The sequence below is a fragment of the Trematomus bernacchii genome, unplaced genomic scaffold, assembly GCF_902827165.1.
Source record: "Trematomus bernacchii unplaced genomic scaffold, fTreBer1.1, whole genome shotgun sequence".
NCBI classification, from domain to species: domain Eukaryota; kingdom Metazoa; phylum Chordata; class Actinopteri; order Perciformes; family Nototheniidae; genus Trematomus; species Trematomus bernacchii.
In genome coordinates, this window is record NW_022987851.1 from 11,356,110 (window position 1) to 11,372,639 (window position 16,530).

General features: G+C 42.2%; 1 protein-coding gene across 1 annotated transcript; it reads right to left on the bottom strand.

Moving 5' to 3' along the window:
• Positions 1-3,293: 3,293 nt before the first annotated feature.
• LOC117469034 (extracellular calcium-sensing receptor-like) lies at positions 3,294-9,589 on the bottom strand. Its single transcript, XM_034113427.1, has 12 exons — positions 9,388-9,589; positions 9,046-9,302; positions 8,558-8,722; positions 7,113-7,276; positions 6,727-7,021; positions 6,409-6,495; positions 5,937-6,206; positions 5,569-5,769; positions 5,206-5,481; positions 4,621-4,848; positions 4,389-4,512; positions 3,294-4,213 (listed from the first exon to the last, which is right to left on the bottom strand). The coding sequence occupies exons 1-12, from the start codon at positions 9,587-9,589 to the stop codon at positions 3,294-3,296; spliced, it is 3,189 nt and encodes a 1,062-aa protein (XP_033969318.1).
• Between the last annotated feature and the right edge of the window lie 6,941 nt (positions 9,590-16,530).

The following is a 16,530-nucleotide window of genomic DNA, read 5'->3' on the forward strand; positions in this document are numbered from 1 at the left end:
ATATATCAACTCTAATATCAGCAGATGGCCTTGCATACATGTATCTCATAGCAGGAGAATGTCTGCATTCACACACAAAATACCTATTGACAGTATACTGCGGGTGATTTGCCGGTCAGTCGCGAAACGTAATTACATTATAGCTGGCGTAGCGATCTAACACACGGAGCTTGAGCTAGTTTTGGTCAGAAAAACATTTTTGTGATGCTACGTTGCTAGCGTTTAAATATATCAACTACAATGTCAGCAGATGGCCTTACATGTTTGTCATGGCAGGAGAATGTCTGCAGTCACACACACGGAATACTCATACAGTATACTCCGGTTTACCGTACATTGTGACCGTACATATACTGCATGTAGCTAACGAGGCTAGCTGTATGCTAGCGCAAAACAATGTATTCATGCAAGTTACATTGTATGGTAGCAGAATACCCATATACGATTGCAATTATAAACACGTTATTGCTAGCCTAATATGAACCACTAGCTTTTGTTCATAGTAGTTTTATTACACTGCATTATAGTTGCCTTTCCTCCAAGCTAACGTTCATATCGTGTTAGCTACCAAGGTAAACAAAGCTAGGTTAGCATATTAGCAGGCAAGCTGTTCATTACACAACTACTACTAACGAATCTAAAACAACTAAGTTTCTCTAATATTTTGTGATTTGCATTTGATTTCGTCCAGCCAGATCCTGGCGGACAATCCATGACGGGGAAGGGATTCTACTACTACTGAGGCCTCGTGCTAAAAGGCACCGCACCGCACCGGCTGTGCGCAGGCAAGAGGAGGAGGAATGGATGATATACCGTGTATATATGTATATTTATGTTCATTTTGTACATTTCTAAAAATAAAGTTTAATGGAAATACTTAGTAGGCCTATCCTTTCTTCCCTGAATTCATATATAGCAAACCATGATTTGATTTCTCATCAAACAGTAGTAGTTTATAACGGGTAAAAATAACTTACTCTTTGTTATGAGAGTAGCTCGTAGGCCACAACGGAAAGACAAGGAGACATACACGAGTTTACAAAACCACGGCACATTTATTGTGGTAAATGCAAAGATAGGTGGTTGAGAGGATCGCAGAGTTAGTCTTCCTGCAGCCGCTTTGGAGAGAGACTGGGGCCGTAGTGTCCGGAGGTGTCCGTGATCGTGCTGATTAGCTTCTTCAGCTCCACCCCATCGTAAGACAAAGGCCCTGGGGCCGTCACACTCTTCTATAACAACAGTTAAAAATATATATGTATATAAAATATACCGCTGTACCGACGCCATGATAAGACTGATGTTACGCTCAGAGCAGCCGGGAAAAGCACTGACATGGGCGCAGCCTCTCTGGTGGTTGACTAATCAGAACGAGTGGCCGAGCTGACCAATCGGAGCACACTAGGCTCACAGGGAGGGGGGGGCAAGAGCTCCAACGAGTCGTTTAGTGGAGAAAGTGAATACTGCTGAATACACATGCTTGACAGAGATGCTGTATGCGAAACCAATGTGAGTTTGGAAAATTGCACAGTATAAATCTATTTTAGTATACCTCAACAATGTAATTATGATCAGTGGAAATGGCCATGACATGGGCCCTTTAACATGTATTCCCAAAACACACAATATTTATATATTTCTGCAAACTTCTGTTCCATGTTGTTTTGAAGCACACATCAATTATATCTAAAACAGACACATGACCGCAAGTACAACTGCTCTTGACCCGTTGAATCACGTGGAACTTGTGTGCAAACATCCCGACCACAGCTGTTATAGTCTTTAAATAATGAACAATCCTTGTGAATATATAAAGTATACATTGCATGTTACACAATGCAAATAGTTAATTTATATACCGTATAAATATGTTAAGAACATATTTCTTTGACTAATCAGACAAGTTCAAAATATTTTCATATTTTAACAAAGTTTTACTTTAAGAATTATATCTTTTCAAATACACAATATAACAATACTAACACTTTTTAAGATGTATTTCATAATTAAACAGAATCTTTAGAATTTCATGAAAGGTTATTTCTTGTGTTTACATTCAGCACAGTAATATTTTCTTCCTCAGTATAAATAACGCATCATTTGTACATCTGATTCTATTCTTCATACTGTATAAGATTACTTAATTGTATAGGCAGGGATATTGTATGTTGTGCCACCCATCAGGGAACAGACTGGGGGCAGGACAAAGTACACATTTTAATTAATTATGTTAGTTTAAAATTGTAAACTATAGAATAAATGCTAGGTCATATCAGCAAATACATTATTTGCTTCAGTAAATAAGTCTATAACCATATATTGATTTCTTACATTTTCTCATTGGAATAATGAACACACCAAGTTTATGTTTATGAAAGCCACATAGAGAAGCTAGAACACGCAATAATATATAGGGTATCAATGTAGGAATAATAAGAAAAAAAAACATTTGTGTATATGCACATGATATTTATTATGTTTTCTCAAATGCAAAATATGATTAAAGATGTACAATTCAGTAAGAGCAACCTAGGCTGAGTTATGATTATTTGCTTAGACAATAGCATCTTCACATCAAACTGTCATATGTTTGCTAGTGTTATTGTATTAAAACGCAGGGAAAAAAGGGAATAATAAAGGAATAATCTGTTTTAGCCAGACATTTCATTATTTCTTCTAGAAATAGAAATCAACATGAATCTATACTTATTAAATATGGAAGACCTCAGGCAACACTACATGGGTATTTTCAATAACTTACCAATTAATATGGCCTTTGGTCCACACCTAAACAGCTTCTAAGTTCATTGAACATTAAGCTTATGTAAAACTCAGGTTTTCAGGATCTTCATTTTCAATGTGAATGTGTGGACAGGGAGAACAGAGTTTTTGGCTTGTAATGTCATTTATTGCCTCCTTTGAGGTGTCACAAAGGAGGCGGCATTTAATCTAATAGCTGATAAAGCCATAATAGAGCTGGTTCTAACATTGTTATTTTTTAACATGTCAACACATAAATGCACAGTATCTATTCCAATACAATTGAGAAACAGTGGGGTCACTGATACATTGTACACTGATGTCACATGGCCAGTACACAAATGTGGCTGCCAACGCCATTGGTTATTGACCCGTTGTGTTTTTGACCCGTTGTGTTGTCAAACCATAATTACCGCTTCATTGTGTTGTCACTTTTAAAGTGCTTGTGTGAACAAGATTTCTTTTTCGACAAAGGAAAGAAAACGTTAAACCTGTTTATATGTAAGCCAGACCATTTTATATATTTATTGTTTGTGCTACATTTCCATCTTGGTTAATCCACGACCCATGATGGCTTTCTTTGTGTTCCTCTCTGGTTTCAGTAGTATAATGTAACATTTGGGACCAAACAGTGCCATCAAGAGGCCAAAACTGGAGGCCAGGATGGCAAATACTTCTACGGCATCTGCATATTTGCCTGGAGAGTTTATGTAAGCAGGAACAAAGGCCACCCACACAGCACAGAAGATCAGCATGCTAAAAGTGATGAGTTTGGCCTCATTGAAGCTATCTGGAAGATTCCTTGCCATAAATGCTAACAGGAAACTAAGTATAGCAAGTAATCCAATATAACCCATTAACACTGCAAATCCAACTGTGGACCCGACTACACACTCATACACTATTTTGTCATTGTAGTATTGAGTGTTTTTTTGAGGCACTGGTGAGGAAGAGACAAGCCAAGCAGTACAAATCACTGCCTGAATGGATGTAAGAAGCAAAACTGTCCCTCTCTGCTGTCCAGCACCAAACCACTTCAGACTGGCTCCACCTCCTGGCTTGGAGGCGTTGAACACAGCCAGAACCACCATGGTTTTAACAAGAATACAAGAGATACAAAGTACAAAGCTTATCCCAAATGCTGCATGTCTCAATTGACATGTCCACAGTCTGGGATGGCCGATAAACAGCAGTGAACACAGGAAACATAGCTTAAGTGATGCTAAGAGCAGGAAACTCAGTTCTGAATTGTTGGCGCGTACCATGGGTGTGCTACGGTGATGGAAAAAGATTCCTACGACAACAGCACAGATAAATGTGCCGAGTAAAGAGGCGGTTGTCAAGCAGATACCAAGAGGCTCTTCATAAGTGAGGAACTCTGTTTTTTTAGGAACACAGTGGTCACGCTGGGGGCTGGACCAGAAGTCCTCTGGACAAATGCTGCACTCCATGGAGTCTGTTAGAATAAGGGAAAAGAGAACCCTGACAGTTAAGTTCAATGGGCCACTAATGCCCAAAACTTTATTGCTCGCCATGCAGTGGTGGACATGTGCTTTTTTTACACCTGGGCATCAAGAAAGACACAAATGTACAATCGCTGGTTTAGGATGTCGTTTTATAATGATACCAACCAGTTTCATTGCTGTACTTTCCCTCAGAACAAGCGACACAGTCATAACAGCAGACAGGCTGTCCCTTTTTTCTGGTCATCCGGCTACCTGGAGAACAGCTCTCACTGCACTTGGACTGGGGTGGCTGTCAGGATTGTAAATGTTATAGAACAGTTATTCAACACTTTTTGATTGTGTTATTGTGTGTCATAAAGTACCAAGATAAAAAGAAAAAACAATAAACAGGATTAACCTGTTTGAAGACAAAGCTCCAGAAGATGTTTTCTTCATCAAGTGTCAGTTCTTCACCTTTGGAGGCAGACTTCTTAACAACACCCACATTCTGAACATTTATTTTTCCATCAGGGAGCCACTGCCAGTTCATGATGTCATATATTGGTAAGGCATCACCATTCTCATCAAATGATACTTGATCCCCAAATGTTGTTGTAAAGTTGACCTTTTCCAAGTAATGTATAAGCTACACAGGGATACAACATAGATATACAATTTGACAAGGTGAGAACAAATATTTACTGTTGTTGATTTTGCATAAGTATTGTGATGTTCTGTATGATATATTGTGGATTTAGTCATGCTGTTCTACAAGTATTATAGTCAAAAACATCAACCACTTTTGCGATTAAATAATTACGTTTGTCATAAGAAATAGAGCTTTATTTTGTCTTGTAACTTCTATGATTAAATATGTTGTCTTTTACTCAAAGACAATCTGGAGAGTATGTCTTCTTTCCCGCAAATCTATTTCATTAAGTAACTCAAGATGAAGCAGGAGATTAAAAAAACTAAACAGGTGTAGTGCAAACTGATATCACACCTGCCATGGCTCCAGTGTTTGCAAAGCAGCACAACTGTGCCCACTGAAAGGCCCTCTCCCTGGCACACAGCTCAGCATATCATCAAGGGCATATGCCAGGGAATACACAGCCTTGTAGATATTGTATTCTGGCCTGAGGTTTGAAACATCCAAAAACTCAGTCTCCACACTTGCTAGATCTTCCTGCCCAGTGCATAGAGCTCCCCCAGCTTCCACCCAACCTGCTGGAGGTGGTGCAAATTTACACCGAAATGTGTATTCCCAAAACTGACTTACCTGAAATGTAATAAAAACAAAGTATTAACAGAAATAGCAATTATAATTATTCAATTTACAGAAATGATTGTAAGGTAACACTCTTACCATTCTATTCCTATGATTGTTTGACTTGTCAGGACTTGTTTTTAATAGAAAATCCCTGAAACCTGATATTTCTCCTCGACGGATGGCAATGCCCAGGGTGCCACCCAGGTACGGCATGAGGCGGGGGGTCTGGAGCACAGCTGCTGTAGTCCAGGCTTCACTGGCCATCCACTGCAGGCCTGTCATATTCTGCCTCACCACCTGTAATATATATATCTTATTTAATCTAATTTTTCAGACTGATGTATAAATAACATAGCTTACTTAATAGGAATTAATACTTAAACTACTACAAATTACATTTAAAACAGATATTTTAGATGGGTAGATTATAAATAGATAGGGATATAGATTGATACTGTAAATACCTCTTCCATTAGTTGAATCATGTGGATCTGATGTGCAAACACAATGACCACACGAGCGGTTGATTTCTTAATTAAATGGACAATCCTCTTAAGTTCAGCTGGGTTGTCACCCCAGGGCAAAATCTCAGAGTAGGCCAGACAACCTCCAATAGACTCAGTTAAGTCAGATTGGAAGGATCGGGCAACATGGCGGCCATAATCATCATCACTGACCAGCAGACCGGCCCAAGTCCAGCCAAAGTGTTTCAGAATCTGAATCATAGCACCTACCTGAATAAAAATAGAGCACAGTGATACCTGTTCATGTCTCACAATAAAAGAAGAAGATTTTTACCACTACAATTATTTTCTATATCAACGTAGTTATATTAAGGATACACAACGCCAACACAGTACATTTACACAAAATTACAGCTCAGTAAACTCTGTGTAAAACATATGTATTGCATTTCTAGAACATAGTTTGTTTCACCTGGAAAGCATCACTTGGGATTGTTCTGAAGAAGGATGGAAACCTCCGCCTATCACTCAGGCAGGAACATGTGGCAAAGTAACTCACCTATAAAGACATACAGTATTCACACAAGTGTGACTTTTAAAAAATTACTTCAAATCAGGGTAAATAAATAAATAATTTCAGCTATTACAAATGAACTGTTTTAAAATATGCATTAAAAAGATAACTTCTACCAAATAAAGCCTGAGATTCAATGTAATATTTCCCATCCTTTCATTTTAAAATGTGAAGTATATACAAATTTGGTGCATCAAAAGAACAGCTCAAACTTACCATGGGCAATTTGAATAAACCTATCACATCAGATGTGGCGATAGAAAATGTTGAAAAGGAATCTCCCACAATCCCAAGGACTGGGGGGGTCCCTAAACAGGTCTCTTGAAGCAGAAACTGCTCCTCTCGACCACTGGCTAGTGACAATGCAGCACTGAATCCAATTACAAGTGTGGCACAGTTGTCATAAAGACTGTATCCCAGAGACACATTCTGTAGCAGGTTGGGGTTTTTGTTGATCTCATCAATAGCATAGGCCATGGTCATGGCATGCCTAAACCCTGGAGGGTCAAAACTAACAAAAACATTTCTAGATTAACCACAGATTGAAAAATCAATATATAATGATCAGCAAATGTTGTCTACTTCATGTGTTTGAAACTTACCCTTGGCAGCTGAGCTGATTTGGCTCTGACGTGAACGTCGGCTCATGGAAGACAGAGGTGTAGTGGACCTCAAACAGACCACCGAGGATCACATCACCAGCCTTGTGCATCTCGTTAAAATTAAACTGTTTCCTTAATTTACAGGAGGAGAAAAGAGAGGAAGACTCAGACAAGAACCAAATCAAGAACAGAAATGTCTCTAGAAATGCCCCCATAATGGCCCTCCTTCCTACACCCATTTGGCTTCATGCAATGTTACCTAATTTTATAAGTAGGGCTAAGTCATGTCTTTGGTCATGCTGGTTTTCGTCATAGTTTCACACCGCCCATCGGGGCACAGGCAGTAGTGTAAGGGCAGGGCATACATATCAAACCAGATTTACAGGCAATGTGATGATGACATTATTTATTTGCTGTATTTTCTGTTAATTTCTTTGTCCGGGGTACTTAATTTGTTTGTTAATTTGAAATTGGAGTGCAACCTTAAACTCTGTAAAATGTTGCTGATTGGAATAAATCATCTTTCTAACTCAAATACATAAAGAGGAAAAGAAAAGTAAACAAGAACAAATAAATATAACAGAGATAGCAATTATTTTCCAGCTCCGGATCAACCCAGAATAGTCGATTACTCAAGGATTGGATGTTAATGTGACGGATTTGTCTGGCAGTTACTCTGTTGTTTTATAGCAAGAGTAGGAAAATATGGTTTTGAAACAGACACTCATTCCATTCAGGCTATGGTGTTGATGAATATCTGATTTTATCTCTATCTTTTAGTCTTTGGATAGCTCGGGTTGTTTGGAATTGGGGCCACAAGTTTTATATACAAACACCAAAAACAACCAGGTGCAAAGTAACAGCAGTAAAAGCTGTGACCATGGTGAAAGGGGGTCTTCCTATATATACCAGGGCATTCATAGCTCTGAAACAATTTCCCTAGGCCTGAAGTGAGATAGAACTGCCGTAAGTGTTACAAATCTACATTTAAAATGTATTGCCAAAACATACAATATTGATATATTTCTGTATATATTACAAAGTCACGTGTGACCTCGCATGACCCCGGAAAGCATAAGTTCCGGTGCTGTCAACGAGTTCAGTCTTATGGAATCTTCTCGCGGGAACACGAGATTCCGAGTGACTAAGATCTCTGGCGGTCATCCAGGATTCATAGAACCGTAGTTACATACGTTAACTTTCGTTCTATTACATCCTTACTGACCGCCAGAGGCAGTGTTTAGCAATGGATGACTTATATCAACAGAGTCACGAGGAAACCTGAGTACCCACTATATAGGGATGGACTAGGTGGACTCTGCAGGAGGACCACACCCAACGGGTGAGGGGCGGCAACATTCCCTCTGTGGTATCTGGCGAATGTGCTCGAGATGCCCATGGGGGCGCGGCACAGCCGGCCGATTGAGATGAGAGTGTGCCAGCACCTTAGGGAGGAACGCTGTATTCGGCCATAAAGTGACACCCGAGCCATCTGAGTTCCACCTCAGACACGAGCTGTTCACGGACAAGGCCTGTAGCTCGCTTACACGCTTTGCTGAAGTGATGGCAAGAAGGAAAGCAGTCTTGGCTGAGAGCCACTCCAGTTCTGCCTGTGTCAAGGGTTCAAAGGGAGGCGAGCATAGGGTGTCCAGTACCAAGGGCAGGTCCCATGTAGGATCCCTTGGGACGTTCGGGGGGCGCAGCCTCAGAGCTCCCCTTAAGAAGAGGGTTACCAGCCTGTGGCTCCCCACTGTGATGATATAGCAGCCACATACACCCTAACGGTAGCGGGACACTGGCCGTTGTTCAGGAGGGACTGTAGGAACTCAAGGATAGTAGGCACCGAGCAATGTACTGGGTCCTCGTTTTGCTCTTGGCACCAGCCAAAAAATAGTTTCCACCTGTTTTTGTACTGTATACGAGCAGACAGTGCCCTGGCATTGAGAATAGTCCTCTTGACAGGCTCTATGCAGTCGCTCAGCAGTGGGTCGGGCCCTCCAGTGGCCAGACCCACAGCTGAAGGTGACAGGGGTTGGGATGCCACATCCGACCCTCCAGCTGAGACAAGAGGTCCTTCCTGTTGGGGAGACGCCAAGGCGTCCCGCAACAGAGTCTGTGCAGCAGGGAGAACCAAGTCCTGGCTGGTCAGAAGGGGATCACCAGAAGAAGCCTGTGGCTCGTTGAGGCACTCTGAGAAGTGTTGGTAGGATCAGAGGAAGGGGTGGATAGGCATAGAGAAGACACCTTGGCCATAAATGAGCCAGGGCGTCCTGACCCAAAGGGCTGGTCTTCTCCGTCAAGGAGAACCATAGGGGACAGTGGATCGATATCCTCGAGGCAAAGAGATCTACCTCTGCCCTGCAGAAGACACCCCAGATGCTGTGCACCACCTCTGGATGAAGCAGCCACTCCCCCGGTGGAGGCTGGTTACGGGAGAGGAAGTTAGCGACTTGGTTCTGCTCTCCTTGTAGATACATTGCTCGTAGGCTGGCCAGACAAGGGGCTGCCCAGGTCAGGAGAGTCTGGGACACCACTAGCAAGTGTGCAGATTTTGTGCCCCCCTGATGGTTTATATCAGGGGTTTTCAAAGTGTGGGAAGGTGAGCCTCCCCTCAGAGAACATAAGAACAGCCGCACCCCCCCTCCCAATTATTATTGCTTTTATTATTATTATTAGGGCCTGAGCACGAAGTGTGCGAAGACCTATTGTTGTTGTTGCTATAATGCAGGGGTATTATTATCCAGTGGAATGCCCTTACCTACTAGTCAAATGGCTGGGCAGTGTAGTTTTACACACTGTCTTATTTGACTTTCTCAGGACTTAAAACTGTTTTTTGGGGGCAGACCCCCACAAAGAAAAAAATATATTTACACACGTAAGGTCATCATCTTAACAGTTCTTTATGCTCATCGAGTCATCCGTGAGCAGAGCATCAAGTTGGCATGCCTATAACAGCTGAATGCGGCGATTACCATCTTGTTCAGCAAAACGCCTCACAAACTTATTAAGATCTAAAGCTTTAGTGCGTTTTTTAGATTTCACTGTTTCTCGTTGTTTTTTTCTCACGCTGCGTCTCCCCTGAAGCCCAGCGGTTTTCAAAGTGTGAGGCGCGCCCCCCCAGGGGAGGCGCGCCTCACACTTGTTGACACCGCTGGTTTATATGAAACAGTGGGTTACGTATTGTAACCCTAGTTATATAAGCACAGGCGGAGCCCTCTACTGGACTCTATGGGTACTACTCTCTATCATGCTATGCGGGCATTCACCTACTGAGTTGCATAAACGTAGCCGGCCAATCGGGGCGAGCCTACCTGAATGCGCTCGCAGGCCCACAGTATATAAGGGGGCTATGCCTCCCGACTGTCAGTCTGTCATCCTACACCCTCTTCAGCGAGAAGCATAGGAAAGACAGGGCCCCCAGGTAGAGGGCTCCGCCTGTGCTTATATAACTAGGGTTACAATACGTAACCCCCCGTTATAAATCACACAGGCTCCGCCCTCTACTGGACTCTATGGGTACAGTGGGTGGAGCCCGATGTATAAACGCCCTGTCGTCCAACAACATCAACCCATCACACTGCCCCTGACCGGCCTTTGGTTAACAGCCACCGCAACCCCACTTCCTCCCATCCGGTTGTGACCGTGGAGAAGTCGGGGCTGCAGCTTGGATAAGGCACACTCACACACGCTTACCTCGTGTAGAGTATGCATGGAAAAAATAGTGCGGAAGACTCTGTATGGAGCTTACTGCGCATCATGTTCCCCAGGTCCCTAAGGAGCATGGAAAAAACATAAGTGCACTCTATCCCAGGGGGGGGTCAGCCACCTACTGACCCACAGCCCCCCCCCCCCCTCTCACCAGTCATGTGTTGCCCCGGCAAGCACAGACGACGAGAAGGAGCCAGACATGTCCAAGAGATAAAACGTTATGAAGGGGCCTGGCGTAGACCAAGACACCGCCGTGCATATATCCTCCACACTCACGCCGTTGAATAAGGCTGTTGACACAGCCATAGCCCGCGTAGAGTGTGCATGGACCCCAGTGGGGAGGGCTCTCCCCGCCCGTCCATAGACATGTGTAATGCACTCGCAGAGCCAACCTGTCAGGCGCCTCTTGGAGAGAGCTTTTCCAGCCACACCATCCCCAGAGCACACAAGCAGCTGTTCAGTGCGCCTAATGGCAGCCGTGCGCTCTACATAACATGCCAGCTCGTCGCAGCCTTTTGGATGGCGAGTCGCGTTTAACCCGAAGCTCCGACCGACGCGATCATAAGGCTACAGATAGCAATGAGCTTTGAATAACCAAATATTGATAGCTTAGCTTGGCTACTGCTCTTAGAGTAGTAGCCTGCGCAGCGAGAAGATGAAAAAGGACTGAACTCGTTGACAACACCGGAACTTATGCTTTTCCGGGGTCATGCGAGGTCACACGTGATTTTGTTTACATAAATACTCGACCTGTGTATACGTGAGACCAGAGGTTGCGCTAGACTATTTTGCTGCCCGTCATTTTGACGGACAGGATCGTACAATTTCCGTCAAAATCCAGTATTACCCGTCGGCCTTTACACAACTCTGACGAGGGGGGGGGGGGGGGAAGAGAGAGCACGCTCGTGAACTGTCAACCGGGGGGGGGGGGAGAGCATGCTAGTGAACTGTTAGCGCCGTGTTATGCATGCCCACTGCACCTCGCGGGAGCGCGCACAGCGTAAAGCAAAAAACTTGCAGACATTTCAATGATGTGTACGGGAAAGTTAGGTTTGGAAACGGTATCATTTCCTTTTTGGCCGGCATGCATAACACGGCATAACACCGGAGCCTCGCTGCTGGGAAACTTTGGTGCTGTTCCGAGTTTGTTCTAATCTGTCAACTGCTATAGTCTTTAACAAATGAACAATCGTCTCCTCTGTCATGAACCTTGGAGTGATCTTCAATAGCGCTTTTAAATTTGATAAGCAGGTCAGCACCGTAGTCAAGACCTGCTTTTTTTAAATACGACTGTTGGCTAAGACCAAGTCGTTTTTATCTTTTAAAGACCAAGAAAGGGTTATTAACATTAAGCCTTTGTTACCTCGAGACTGGATTACTGCAATGCTCTGTATGTGGGTATGGACCAGGCCTCAATTAGACGCCTGCAGCTAGTTCAGAACGCAGCTGCACGTCTTCTCACTGGCCATAAAAAGCGTGACCACATCACCCCAATTCTGGCCTTATTGCACTGGCTTCCAGTTCGGTTCAGAATAGATTTTAAACTCCTTTTATTTGTTTTCAAAGCCCTAAATGGGCTGGCTCCGGCCTATATAGCCGAACTCCTCCATCGCTACGCCCCAGCCAGAGCCTTAAGGTCGGCTGACCAGCTGCTGCTGATAGTGCCTAAGACCAGGCTTAAAACCCGAGGGCACCAAGCATTCGCAGCAGCTCGCGGTTTGTGTTCGGGTGGCCGATAGCCTATCCGTTTTATTGGTACACTTACGACCTTCCTTTTTGATAAAGCTTATAGCTGATATAATCATCTAATAAGACTGCATTGACGTAGATATGCTGTGCATCTTCACCTATATTTGGGTCCTTGCTCTTTCACTTAAATCCTAAAAACTTGGATCGTATATTGAAAAATAAGGTTATTACTACTACTCATTCTTCTAAATCTTGTCTCTCTCTACTTCTCATTCTCTCTACTCCTGTAATCGATTCTTTCTATCCTCTCTTTATCCAAAACCTTTTTCCTCTCTAACCTCTCGAGGTTTTATTAGAGGGAAACAGGTTTGCAGTGTGGCTTAGGCAGGCCGGGGAGTGTTACGATTCCTAGACACAGCGTACCTCCCTATCTCTCACCAATTTCCAACTAAGGCTCCAGTGGGGACTTTGTTCCCTGCGTGTGCCTCTCCACCTGTTTCTTACTCTCTTACTTGCTACCCTTTTCCCTTAACCTATCCTAAGGGAGTGCTTGTTCTTCCTTCTGTCTGTCTGTGTCTGTGTACTCTCATGTTCCGATTAACCCAGCCAAATATTTCTTCTTTTGTGTCTATATCGACGCCGGGATCCGGAGTCGAGGCTGATCCTCTTGCTGTGGTCCCGTGTCCTGGATCCTCTATCCTGAGTTCTGGATTAAGTCGTGGACTTGGGGTCGTGGCTGGGCCTGTCTCTGCGGTCCTGCCTGGCTCTCGTCATGCTGCTTCCCTGAAGGCTCCCACAGGATTGTTGTTGACATCCTCGTGGATTCATCTTCTTATTATAGACACATGCATTTCCTAACATTCGGTCTACCTACGCTGTAAAACGTATTATCTCTTCGATTTACACACGGCATCTATTGCACGTATGTCCGTCCTGGGAGAGGGATCCCTCCTCTGTCAACACACTCTCACTCCCTAAGCGTCCAGGAGCGACGCTTGGTCAGGGTCCCGTGGCGTCCAGTTGTGACGCGCCGAGGCTCCTTCAGCTTCATAAACGGACGCAATGAGCTTTCAACTGATTGCAATGTATTCCCATCGGCGGCGGTATTTGACGCTTAGGGAAGCACGGCATTCGTTTGTGTCGGAGGCTGTCCATTCCCATTGGATAACGGAGAATTGTACACCCGGAAGTAAGTATTCCCCTTACTGTCGATTGATTTGACAGTGATATCTCCACTACTCATCAACTCCAAAACACCAGATTATCCTTGTTAATTAAACGACATTGATAGGTTTGAGTGTGTGTACATTGCTTTTGTCACGTTTTCCCCTTCAATTCTGAGAAACAAGTCGTTTTCTATGAGTTTTGGATGGCCGAAGACATTACATTACCCACAATCCTCTGTAGCAATCATAGACTGTATAAAAAAATTAAATAATACATTATTCCGAGTGTGCTTGCTTTTCTCTTCAAAAACACCAGATTATCCTTGTTAATTAAACGACATTGATAGGTTTTAGTGTGTGTACAATGCTTTTGTCACGTTTTCTCTTTGAAAGTCATCACATAACGGCATTGTAATACACGTTTCGGCTGCATTAAATATGACATATCTGCCGTAGTTAACTCTATTTATAGAGCCCTGATGACAAGACTTCTAGACAAACAGGAACTGCTGCCAAAACTGAAAACTTGACGTGGATCTTAAATAAATAAGCAATTAAACAACATCTTACATTTCTTTTCACACAATACGTCTCCTTGCAGTATCAACACTAATTCGGCTGACTTTTATATTTGATCCAATTGGTAGATAGGCTGTATTTACGCCATAACGGTGCACAGCTGATAGAAAGGGACACCTACTGGTTAAAGCACCTTATTGCATTTTATAATTTTATTATTAGATATTAATAGGAGGATGTGCAAAACAGACAAACTAATAAGGCTTTATTTAAACATTAAAGAATACTTTAGGTTAAGGTCTTCTTTTGAATAAGAACAAATTATAAAATGCAATAACATGCTTTAACCAGTAGGTGTCCCTTTTTATCAGCTGTGCACCGTTATGGCGTAAATACAGCCTATCTACCAATTGGATCAAATATAAAAGTCAGCCGAATTAGTGTTGATACTGCAAGGAGACGTATTGTGTGAAAAGAAATGTAAGATGTTGTTTAATTGCTTATATATTTAAGATCCACGTCAAGTTTTCAGTTTTGGCGGCAGTTCCTGTTTGTCTAGAAGTCTTGTCATCAGGGCTCTATAAATAGAGTTAACTACGGCAGATATGTCATATTTAATGCAGCCGAAACGTGAATTACAATGCCGTTATGTGATGACTTTCAAAGAGAAAAGCAAGCACACTCGGAATAATGTATTATTTAATTTTTGTATACAGTCTATGGTTGCTACAGAGGATTGTGGGTAAAGTAATGTCTTCGGCCATCCAAAACTCATAGAAAACGACTTGTTTCTCAGAATTGAAGGGGAAAACGTGACAAAAGCATTGTACACACACTAAAACCTGTCAATGTCGTTTAATTAACAAGGATAATCTGGTGTTTTTGAAGAGAAAAGCAAGCACACTCGGAATAATGTATTATTTAATTTTTGTATACAGTCTATGGTTGCTACAGAGGATTGTGGGTAATGTAATGTCTTCGGCCATCCAAAACTCATAGAAAACGACTTGTTTCTCAGAATTGAAGGGGAAAACGTGACAAAAGCATTGTACACACACTAAAACCTATCAATGTCGTTTCATTAACAAGGATAATCTGGTGTTTTTGAAGAGAAAAGCAAGCACACTCGGAATAATGTATTATTTAATTTGTGTATACAGTCTATGGTTGCTACAGAGGATTGTGGGTAATGTAATGTCTTCGGCCATCCAAAACTCATAGAAAATGACTTGTTTCTCAGAATTGAAAGGGAAAACGTGACAAAAGCATTGTACACACACTAAAACCTATCAATGTCGTTTAATTAACAAGGATAATCTGGTATTTTTGAGTTGATGAGTAGTGGAGATATCACTGTCAAATCAATCGACAGTAAGGGGAATACTTACTTCCGGGTGTACAATTCTCCGTTATCCAATTGGAATGGACGCTCACATTGCCTTTAACAGCCTCCGACACAAACGAATGCCGTGTATCCCTAAGTTTATGAAGCTGAAGGAGCCTCGGCGCGTCACAACTGGACGCCACGGGACCCTGACCAAGCGTCGCTCCTGGACGCTTAGGGAGTGAGAGTGTGTTGCCTCTGTTGCTCTCTCCGAGGTTTCTCCCATTTTTTCCCTTTAAACTGTGGGTTTTTCTCCGGAAGTTTTTCCTTGTACGATGTGAGGGTCTAAGGACAGAGGGTGTCGTTTTTCTCTTACTGATATTCTGAACAAACTGTGCTGTTGTATTAGCTGTAAAATGTCTTTACTGTAGGGTATTTTTATTATTTGTGCAGCACTTTGGCTGGACCAAAAATCGTTTATAAATGTGCTATATAAATAAAACTTGATATAAAGTATACATTGCATGTTACACAATGTAAATAGTTAATTTATATACAGTATATATATGTTAAGAGCATATTTATTTGACTAATCAGACAAGTTGAAAATATTTTTACATTTTAACAAAGAATTATATCATTTCAAATACACATTATAACAATACTAACGATTTTTAACATGTATTTCATAATTCAAAAGTATCTTTAGAATTTCATGAAAGATTATTTCTTATGTTTACATTCTGCACAGTAAGATTTTCTTCCTCAGTATAAATAACGCATCATTTGTACAGATGTGTGAAACGTACCCTTTTCAGCTGAGCTGTTGTGGCTCTGGATAATGTCTGCAGAGGAAAGACAGATATGTGTCGTGCACCTAAAACAGCCCTACTATAACCACATAACAAGGTTTTTGCATTTCATTAAGATTAAGGATGAGGGACAACAAAGAAAAAGGAGAACAAAAAGACAAGGTAGATACACATGAAAATGATGTGTCTAATGGCCTCCC

Coding starts and splice junctions, on each gene's coding strand:
- LOC117469034 (XM_034113427.1), bottom strand. CDS start 9,589: ATGTATCTACAAGGAGAGCAGAACCAAGTCGCTAACTTCCTCTCCCGT. Junction 7,022..7,112: donor AATCAGCTCAGCTGCCAAGG/GTAAGTTTCAAA, acceptor TGTTTTTGTTAG/TTTTGACCCTCCAGGGTTTA. Junction 6,496..6,726: donor GTTTATTCAAATTGCCCATG/GTAAGTTTGAGC, acceptor ATGTCTTTATAG/GTGAGTTACTTTGCCACATG.